This window comes from Lipotes vexillifer, unplaced genomic scaffold (assembly GCF_000442215.2).
Source record: "Lipotes vexillifer unplaced genomic scaffold, Lipotes_vexillifer_v1.1 scaffold1161, whole genome shotgun sequence".
Classification (NCBI taxonomy): domain Eukaryota; kingdom Metazoa; phylum Chordata; class Mammalia; order Artiodactyla; family Lipotidae; genus Lipotes; species Lipotes vexillifer.
In genome coordinates this window covers 1,218,379-1,229,301 of record NW_006780142.1, presented here as the reverse complement: position 1 = coordinate 1,229,301, position 10,923 = coordinate 1,218,379, and the positions used below count along the sequence as shown (strand labels likewise).

The 10,923-nt window shown below is 45.0% G+C and overlaps 1 protein-coding gene across 1 annotated transcript in view; it reads right to left on the bottom strand.

Annotated features, from left to right (window-relative positions):
- The window catches only part of SASH1 (SAM and SH3 domain containing 1), a 182,356-nt gene that overhangs the window by 24,129 nt on the left and 147,304 nt on the right, over positions 1 to 10,923 (bottom strand). Inside the window, exons 9-10 of the mRNA XM_007453214.1 lie at positions 8,900 to 9,032; positions 3,280 to 3,626 (exon numbers count right to left, since the gene is read on the bottom strand). Coding sequence (XP_007453276.1) covers positions 3,280 to 3,626; positions 8,900 to 9,032 — 480 coding nt within the window. The remainder of the gene's footprint in view (positions 1 to 3,279; positions 3,627 to 8,899; positions 9,033 to 10,923) is intronic.

Genomic DNA, 10,923 nt, shown 5'->3' with positions numbered 1-10,923 from the left:
AAGAGTGGACTGGTTTTCTTAACTACCAACTAAAACCTCTCCCAGTGACATGCTAAGATATTTGGAACCGATTTTTCCTTATCAATGGAGGATGAACAAAATATAACCGTCAGCACCACTTGAACTAATCTCCAACTTTTTCTGTAATGTCAGAAAAAGTTCTTGAAGCAGCACTCTTTCAGCAGAGAAAACAAGAGAGAATAGTAAAAGAATGTAAACCAATCTTTGGTGGGCTACATGAATAAAGCTTAAATGAGGTTTTTCAAGTTCAAACATCTCCTGTACAGATAATTACAAAAACATTTCAGATAGATGCTTGTGGATGAGAAGAACCAGTCAATGGAATGGTCATGCAGCTGAAAACACGTTTTGGGGGGGGGGGGGGGGGGGGTTTGGGTTTTTTTCTTTTAATGGACAAAGTTCCAAAATGTCATGCATGTCTGCTTCCCCAAACAAAAATTGAATGACCAAATAAAAAGCAAAACAAGTGACCGTTTCCAGTGAGTACAAAGCATTGTCATTTCCCTGAGGTTTCATCAAGCAAATATGGCATTTTTTGAAAGACAAAAAGATCAAGGTTGAAGAGTAAAGGAAACTATACTTTTGAATAAAATGAAAGAGATATATGACAAGAAGAAAGGAAAACAATTTTTAAGTAAACCAAGTAAAGAAATTATTTTAATCCCTTAAAAAAAAAACAAAAAACCCTCTTCTGTTGTCAAAACACTTATATTCTGGGATCTCCCTGGTGGCCCAGTGGTTAACACGCCGAGCTTCCACTGCAGGGGGCACAGGTTCGATCCCTGGTTGGGGAACTAAGATCCCAACATGCTGCACAGTGCAGCCAAAAGAAAAAGAACTTACATTCCCCTATGTTCTCTGAATAACTAGAAAATTAAATTTTGTCTTCTTGATTGTACAATTATACTTACAAGAAACGGTATGTACAAATTTCTGATTTAGCACTGAACACGTATTTCAGCAAGTATTAAAACTGTCCAGTACTGCCTCAAGTTCACAGTACTTTAAAAATACCCAGCCTCAGGCTGGGACTGGGGATAGAGGTTACAGAGTGCCACTTTTACAGGGGGTGGAATTGGTACGTGAAAACAAGCTTGCCCAAATGTCCATACTCAAACGTCAATGAAGAATGAATCACTGGCTCACAATGTGCACACAAGGGCCCACAAGGGCACAAATCTTAGAAATATAACTTCTAGAGAGAAGGCTCTGATGAAGTTATATCATTAACCTGGCAATAAATAATATAAGGGATACATGAGCAACTCAAGGCACTCAATCGGAAAAATCCTCAGTATTGCATGATTTAAACCCATGGGGCTGAGTCATCAATTTACAGAGAAGAGGTGGATCTGTTCTATCAAGGTCATGTCCAAAGGTACAGAGGCAGATGAACTAGGCAGAACACCTCGGAAGGTAAAAAACAAATTATCCCAAGACTAGGTAGCCACAAGTATTTCCCAAGAGATCTGTGGGTCAGAACTGAAGGAGTGACAACAAGAAATAATAACAAAGAACTGTTATTTTACAACAAAAACAAAACCGACCGAGACTGTTGCCATGACAAAGAGCCAGAGGAAAAGCTGTTAACTGATAATATTAAAAGTGTTGCAAGATTTGTAAGAATGTGAAAAAAAGTGGAGATTGAGCAAGAAAGTCAACACGTGGGAATATCTGGAAAACCTAAGGGCTGGTACGGACCTAAGCATCCTTTAAGGAGGGCATTGACCCCAAAAGCAGAACTTGATTGAATGAATTTAAATTACAGCAACCGTCTGGGGAAGAACATGTTACAAATGTGAAGGAACTCTGGGAGAAGCCATCATGGGAGGTGGCAGTACAGTCTACTCCTTCAGACCTGTAAAAGGGGACAGGCCAGCAGACCCAAGTGGATTAAGCAGGGCGCCAGGGGCCAGGAAGCGCATAGTTCCTCCACACCCTGTGCCATTTTATACGGGCTCCTGTGCAAACTAAAAGTTGGGTGGGAATTTCAGGGGGGAAATCCCTATGTTCTCCAGTTCAATATAAGTCTTGCCCTGAAAATAAATTTTACTAGGTCTCTAATAATTCAGTAATAAAACTGAAGACCATTTCATTATTTGAAAGTAAGTACTTTATTCCTTGCTATGTACAGAATAATCTATGGGGCAGTGGAGGATACTCTTCCAAACGTTGATCCTTTTGTTTAAAAAGATAAGCGCATCAAATATACTTAAGTAAAACAAAAGAGCTCTAATTTTTCTTTCCTTTTAGATTTGAGAACTTTCTGTCTGCCCCTAGTAATAAAAGAAAGTACCCTACAGTGTTTTTCAAATCACCAAATCGGCGACGATGATGGTGGCGATCTACCGTGAGCTATAGTTCCTACTGTTTTAACTCACTGAGAGAAGAAACATCTCTTTTAAGGGCAAAACTTCCTTCTGTTTTGAATCAGCTTCCTTGAGGCCAAGTGACATGATGGCTGCGACCCAAGACAGCCACTTCTAGAAGGAGGCCAGACCCCACCCCTGTACTCTTGAGAGCCCTTCTCTGGATCAGCTTCAATGTTTAGTTTTAAATTAAAACTCAAACAGCTTCAACTGGCAAGAGGACAAATGGGAAAGAGGGAGAAGCCATTCCTCAAGGAAAGCGGGGGTAGGAATGGAGGTGATGGAGGGGCAGACCATGAGAAGAGCGGGAAGGACGCCAGGCTGCACGCGAGAAAGGCCATAATGCTTGACTGCACATCACAGAAATGACAAGGCCGTCCCCATGACCGTCTTTGTGACTCACGGACTTCTGGTGGATTCTCAAGAGAACCCTTTTGGTACAGCGGTCCACCGTGGCGGCCCACTTCCTCCTGGTCTCTTCCTCCTCCAGCAAGCACCGTCTCAGGTCCTGCTTCTCGGCCTTGCTCAGGGTCCTGTCTGAGGCAGGACGCACTAGCTGGGTCAGGTTCAGGTGGCTGTACAGGCTGCGCTCCACCACGTACGTGACATTGAACTCGCTGACGGAGGGGCGCCCGCGCACCCTCCTGCCGGGGCCGCCACAGACCCCGCCCCCTTTGGGTTTCTGCCGGAGCAGCTGCAGGTCGCAGGTGGTGCTGTTGATGCCTTTTCTACAGGGGCGCTGGCAGAGGAAAGCTCTAGAACAGGAATAATTAGTATCCGTTTTCTTCAAGCGGATCTGCTTCCGGACGCTCTGAACCTCCTCTAGGGACACTAGGAGGTGGTGCCGGCGACGGTGGCTGTCGTAGAAGCAAACACCATCGGTACTTACCCCGTGGCTCAGGGACCCGAGACCCTTCTTCATCTCCCCCTCGGTGAGGGAGCGGGACACCTTCTGGGCCTTGTCGTCTTCTGGGTAGGAGAAGAAAGTCCCCATCTTCTTGGGGGGCTTGATCAGGCCCCGGCTCTCTCCTTTGCTGAAGGTTTTGACCAGCTTCCGGCCGGCACCCCAGGTGTCCAGGCTGCTGGATGATGGAGAAGTGGTGAGAGAGTCTGAATCATCTTCTGGAGGTTTCTCAGGAGAGGCATCAAAGAAAAATGGCTTCTTGTGCACTCCAGAGTACAGGGCGGACCTTTCATCCGGGACCGGGGAATTCTCAAACACCTGTTCCTCCCCGCCTGGAGGGAATCAACACAGACACAGTCACGGGCTCCTGTCAACAAACCTTTGCGTTCTCTCACAGATGTGTCTTTAGACCCCCAACCCTGCAAAAAATAAGCTAAACCATGCAGCGACCACAGTGATGCCCCTTCCCACAATCACTTACCCTCCATAAACCCAGCTCCTGCTTAAATAAATGCATATAAAAAAGAAAATAAACTGAGCAAATAATGGTTTCACACAGACTTAATGTTAAAAGGTTTCAGATGCGATTTCTCCTCCTCCTCTCAATATCTTTGTAGACCAAACACCTTAACAGACCTATTAAAAATGGCATTTGGACACTCTAAGCCCATCCATAACACAATATTCCTTAGCATTTAATGATAATCATCCTTCCCAGTTTGCAAGTGCAATCCTCAGAAGCTAGGAATCAGAATCGTTCTCCCTTCTGAAAGGCTCTCCTGTTGACTCTGGTTGGCTTTTTATAGTCAGAGTGTGATGAATGCCATGTGGCTGACAGTGATTTTTTTTTTACTGATACATATGCCATTTAAGTAATTAAGTAATTAAGGGAGAAGTTTGGGTGAGGAAACGCCATAACGGGTCGTAGATTGCAAATGCAACAGACAAACGGTCCCCACTTGATAAGCCAAACACAAAAAGTTGCAGAGCTGGGTGATCCAAGACAGACATTCCCATCAACGCAGGCCCTGCTGCAAAGCAGCAAGGGCATTTAAGGGCCTGGACACGCAAGCAGCCCCATGGAGTGTTCCATTTCTTCTCAAGGATTCCAGCTCTTCAAGCCATCACTGGAGCCAGGTATCCAGCCAAGACTTCCAGAGCCCAGTGGAAAGGTTTGGACTTGCTGGCAGGAAAATTGAGTTCTTTTCTGCATGTGTTATGTGAACATCTGTGAGAAAAGAAGTAGGTCAAACTCTGGGTGTAGTGATCCTAACTGGCTGTGTCCCTTTAATTATAAGGAAACATTTGAGCACTGCAGCTTTCTGCCAGCTGAATTGTGAAGGGGAAAAAGCACCAAGTTCCTTGGAACAGACGGATGGCACTAAATACACCACCTGGGATGAGGGTCCCAGTGTGTGGTTAAACGTCAAAGATAAAGGGAGAGGATGGCTCGCTCCAGAGGGGGAAAAGATGAGTGACTGGTAGCAGGCCTTTAAAATTCCAGAAGTTTCTTAGTTTTCCAACTGATGGGAATTACAGTTACAAATATAAAAAGGACTGCTGCTGTTAAATACAACCCAAGGTTGACTTTGATGTCAAGGAGATGGTGGTGGGGAGGGAGATTCAAAATTATATCTGGTCCAAAGTTCTCCATCATCTGCAGCACAAATATATTCACTCAAGAATTATTCCCGGATCTTTCAAGGGAGTTTAAAAGCAGGGTCTGTGGTTCTGATGAATACTGGCCGGACCAGAAGCAGTGTGCACACATTGTGAATGTCTCCCGCTCCTTCCTCAGGACACCTAATATGGACTGGAGACCAAGGGTCCTTACGTTACTGGAAGTAAAAATGGTAACCTCTTCCGGATACAGTCTACCCGCCACTTCCAGGGATGAAGTGATGGGGCTGAGAGGCATAGCCTGGTGGCAGGGGCAGCCCAACAGAGGACTGTCCTCTAAAGGTAGTCCAGTCACAGATCATGCCTTCATATTTAGCCCAGGTGTCCACAGAGGTGTGCAAAGGCCCTTATTTACACATAGTCTTAAGGGGCCTTGGGGAAGTTAAGGACCTGTCACTCAGCAGTGGTCTGGAAATTTTCTGGATTCTATATTTGGCGCTGTCATCAGAGATTCCAATACTTCGGTGTCACATTTGGGTTTGGGACCAGCTGGTTCACACATGCCCGTGATGTATGTAGCTCTACTTCCTGGTTCTGGCACGTCGGCATCTGGTAAAGAGTTTGGAGGGAAACGTGGCAAGATGCTTCCAAAGAGGCCACCTTAGCCTGTGCTGAGAGCAGAGTCCTCATGTGGTACAGGTTCTTCTGCCTGTGCCAGACCCAAGGGCTGAAATCCCAGCCCGGACTGGATTCCTTGGGTTTAGAGCATCACTTCTCCCATTCACCTCTGACTTGAAAGTACAAGTGTCAAGTCAAAAGTACGACAATCAAGATGCGCTCATTCCATCGTCATTTGGCGTGTGATTTGCTTCTTGCTCAGCTGAGATCAGAATACGGAAGGAAAGGTGATTCTGACAAGAGGAAGGAGTCAGGAGACAGGATGGCTGAATGCCAAGAACACAGATTTATGCCCTAGATTCCAGCCCTGGCTCTGCTACTCACCGCCTCCATGACTGTGGGCAATTATTTCATCTCTCCGAGTCTGTTTCCTCACCTGTAATAATGCCTACCTATTTTATTTTATTTTATTTTACTTATTCTTTTGGCCGTGCCATGAGGCTTGTGGGATCTTAGTTCCCCGACCAGGTATTGAACTCAAGCCACAGCAGTGAAAGCACCACTGGACAGTCAGGGAATTCCCACTGCCTACCTGTTTTATTAGTATCTATTATAAGGTCATTGAGAGGATAAAATTAAATGAAAAGAGATACGTGAAGGTACTTCATAAGCTGAAAAGCACTGTACAAAAGCTAATGATTCATTAGCAGGTTACAGATGAACTGGAGAAATGAGGGAAGAGACTGGGTGGGTATCAGCTTTGGGTAGAAGACACAGAAATGGCTGGATGAAGGGCACTGCCCTGGCCTACAAGTTCATGTTGTCTAAGGTCATGCACGCCCCAGATAAGGACTTGCAACTCAACTCACAAGGGTAAGACTGGGTGATAGATTGTAACTCTCCTGGCTTTTCCAAGGCTCCAGAGCTGGGGGGTGAGAGATGGGGTGGGAGCAGAGTACAGACCCAGGAGGTAGAGGGGTCAGGCTGCTCAGACGTTAACTCCGGGTCTCCGGCCAGCTGGCTCGGTGACCATGAGTAAATTACTTCCCCTCTTTGTGTCTGTCGGAGTTTCTTTATTTGTGAAATGAGGGTAGTATTAGTGCCTGCCTCTGGTGGCTATTCTGAAGATGACATATTAACAGGAACATAAAATCTAAAGTGTTTAGGAAAGTGGCTGGCACACAGAAGGCTCTCCGTAAATGCTCATTATTATTCAGACAACTTAGTATTGGCACAGGCATGAGGGAAGTCAAAAGGATCAGCTCTTTGAAGGCGCAGGGGCAGGAGGAGGGGTTATTGGGAGTATGAATCTCTCCAGCTTTGCAAAGCAGGTGCCAAGGTGGCCTCTCTGTACCAGCATCAGTTCTGTTGCTACCGAGGAACCGCAGAATGTCCTACCATGCAAGGGATGGAGGCATTCTCACCTAGCACGGTGCTGGGTGCAGCCTGCAGTGGATGACCTCAGCTGCACACACACCTGGGGCCTCTCCTGGTGACAATGGCAAGCCTGGTCAATAGCACCCCAGCTCCCCAGACACCAGACGTGTCACTGGGGACTCAAACTCACTAAATCCCTCTTCCGTCTATGACACCTAATTCATATTAAGATGAATCAAAGTTCAGAGCTAAAAGTCCATATAGTTATTACTTTTTACCCTACAGCTGCCTCTTTTGGTGTATCTCCCCATTTTGTCAACTATGTCTCTCAGAGACAGTTGAATCGATTTATTCTGACATAAATATACAAATGAGAACATTTCTGCATTTTTATGAGTGTTATTCTAGTGGAAAGGCTGCCCCAACACATATGACTATCACATACGAAGGGGCTCCTGGGTGGTAGGCCCAGGACCAGGTACTTCTCCCATTTATCTCATTTATGGACAGGACCCACCAATCTATGCATGATATATGAGATTTAATTTTGGCAAGCATGCATGAGGTTTGCTTTAAAAATGCAACGCGCCCGAGGTTGAATGATGGCTCTTCCATATGGTTCTACTTAATATTACCAAACGACACTGTGTGTGATTTCAGTAAGAGCTGCCACGGGGAGAGGAAGTCAGGCTATATTCTGTCCTGTGAAATCATGACAGACAGGCAGGTATTAAAACAGCCAAATGTAAACCAACATTGCACCCGGAATTACCATGCAAAAGACACCCAGATGAAACCCTGGAACTAAACACAACTCTAAGTTTATGAAACTGGCCGTGTAGCAGATAGAGTCTCTCTCTCCCTCTGTCTCTCCCTCTGTTTCTCTGTCTCTCTCCTCTTTTCTTTTCCCTTTTTTATCTCCACTTTCCCACAGTTACCCCCTCACCTTCAGTATTCCTCCAGGGGATTTAAACTGATAATTACATCAAACAAAAATTTTAAGAACAGCAGTAGTAACAACAAGAAACCCTCATCTATTTAAATAAAGGGGAATTCAGTTCCCTCCAAGGTTTAATTTATGTACAACAAAAAAGCCTCTATAATGATATTTTTTAAACCTACATGTTAAAACTTTAAACTGCCTCGCAATGTAGATGTGACACTTCAACGAGTAGTGTGTGCTTTAAAAAAAAAAAAAAATCTTTCCATTACTTCCTTCAATTCACTAATTGTTTTCCAAACAGGAAATCTTACTCTTTTATTGTAACTTTTTGGAAGAATTTTACAAGATGCTGCAAACACACTTTACTAACAATAAGAAAGATGGACACGGTTGAGATTCAAACTGTCATAATTGCACTTCAAAGGTTAACTATTCATTGCAATAAATCCAAGCTCATGCCCCTTTTGACGTTATTGCTTCCTCTGACAAGTGGCTTGCAGCCAGGGATCTAGCTCTTAAGGATCCACGTAGAATGCGAGGTCCTTAAAGCCTCATTGGAACTGAGACTTGAGACTGTTTACAGGAAGAACAAATCATCCCTCAGAGATCTGAAAGGACATTAAGTGCCTCGTTTGTTAGATGTTTGAGATGGAGGTATATTAAATTTGGACTAAATTCACAGGGTTAGAACCACCATCCTTTTGGGAGCAGAGGCTTACACTCAGAAGGTGATATAAAATAAAGTTTATATAAAATGGTATAAGGTCAAAATGAAAGCCGTACCACATCTTGAGAAGATTTCATTGTCATACACTAGCCATTTCCCCTCTTTGTAATGCTTAAATAACTAAGCCCCTGGAATGCTGGACGCCAGGATCCTTCATCCCAGAAGGTACTGAGCGTTGCCCTGCTCACCTGCAGACCCGAATTCTCCCTCCGCCAGCCTCAGCCAGAACTCAACCCATTTTCTACTTTCATATTTTCTACTGATAGACGGACCCCAAATGATTTACTGTGGAATAAGCAGGGTAGAGTTTGCTTTTTTACCTTCAGTGCTGGGCTTTTTCATTTCTTCCACCCTGATTAGTTTCTTTCTCACTCTGCGAGTGGAGTTTACCAGCTTGTGTAACCTCTTAAACTTCACCGACTCTTCAGTCTCATCATCCGACTGTTCTCTTGACTGGCAAAGAAACAAAGGAAAAGTTAATCAGATAATTGCCCGATGCAGCTCCGCCTCACTGCCAGTCTGAACTCTGGCACTTCTGCGGCTGAACTTGGGACACTAACAAAGCTGCCCAAAAGGTTCTTGGAGCAACACGTATCATCATCTTAAGGTCTAATTTGGTGGAGAATTAGGTCCTAGGCACCACAACACACACCGATGCCCTGGCCCGGCATGTGGTGCATTTGTCTCAATGAATTCCAGGTCTCTTTCAGAGAACTCGGGCAGGATGCTCTCCTAGGCCGGCCCTGTAATTCCAGTTACACTGCTGTGGTTTGGGCCAGGCTCTCTGTCTGGCCCATCAGGACTTGCTCTTTAACGTGGTCATCGACTACTTATCCAAACCCAAATTCTGTTGACTTGTTCCAGTCCTCCCCGAAAATCAAAAACAGCGGGGCAGGAAAACGGAAGAGATGCAGAAAGCCATCTTCGGTCCCATTTGTGAGGACCGTCTGCCACATCTCAGCCATCCCTCCTTTGGCCTCTCCCAGCTCCTTCTGAGAGCTCACAGGCGAGCATGGGGACAGGCCCTGCATTCCTCCACGAGGGACAAGGGAAAAAGCTGACCTTTGCAGCCATACAGTCCTGTCCATATTCCCCAGCATCCCATTTCGTTCTGCAGTGATTCAAGTATGCTCAGTCCAGCTGTTTTCCCTCAAGTATCAAACATTACAGAGAGAGAGAAAAAAAAAGTCTCTCTGCAGCAGTGACCCAAGCGAAAAACAATCCTTTCCTTGTGAACAAAATGCGGGTCTCGTTTCCAAGTTAGCTTCAACATTCAACATGCAGCTTCCTCTGTTTTATCTGTTCAAAATGTGAAACAGGGTCTCCAACTCAGTGGATGTGCTGCCCGGGCCTGGCACACAGGTATCCCCGGGAGCGCAGAGCCCGGTGGAAGTGCGCAGCATCCGCAGAGCCCAGGCCGCTCGGAGCTGCTCCAGTTCACCCCGCGCATCCTGCCAACAGCCTTCTCTCCATCTCCTCCAACCTAGTTCACTGACAGAGTCCGGAGAGAAATGCCTCCAACCAAAAACAAACCACATCTCTGAACACGAGCCTAATAAGGAGAACTCCCCCCTCCAAGAAATACTCTCGTTAATCCCAATTTTATAGAAACTAAATAGGTAAACAAGAGTTAGCAGGGAACAGTTCAAGAGGAAATGAGGTAGGGATTATATTAATTACTTAGGCAGAAAAAAATAGTGCCTGCTGTGAGTCCACAAGTATCTCTGTAGCATTCTGGCCCTGCGTAAGGGAGATACGACCCATATCATGGCCTCTGTCCTCGCCCTGGAGTTCCCAGCACTGGAGCCATTGTACTTTCTCACTGCAAAATTATAAGCAAACCATTAACTCGCTAAAGAATAATTATTACAACCCATGAATGGCCAGTCATAGGGACAGGGGTATTTCTCAGGCTTCCCTTCTGTGAAGTATGTCAATGTCCAATTTCTTTAAAGGTCCTATAAAATATTGGTAAAATACTGCATACACATTTCAGAATTAAGGTTAACTGCTGGTTACCCGGTAGTGAAGAGCAGAAATCACACCCAGATAATAGGGGAAGGAGGATACATTGCAAGCTGGCAATCAGGCTTAAGACATTTGGTCTAAATCTTAAAATGTAACAAATTAAAATAATAAGTACAGCTTCTACTACATAATGGCAATTGTCTGATTTGAATTTTACTTTTTCTTGGATGAATTGTTGGTTTGCGATGGAATGGTCAGAGTGGTCAACCAGAGGAATGAGAACTTGGTTAGCCCTCATTCTGGGTAATCAGCACCTGAACAAAACCACAGTGCATGGAATTACACATAAACACTGAAAAACATTCTGCCTTCTTGA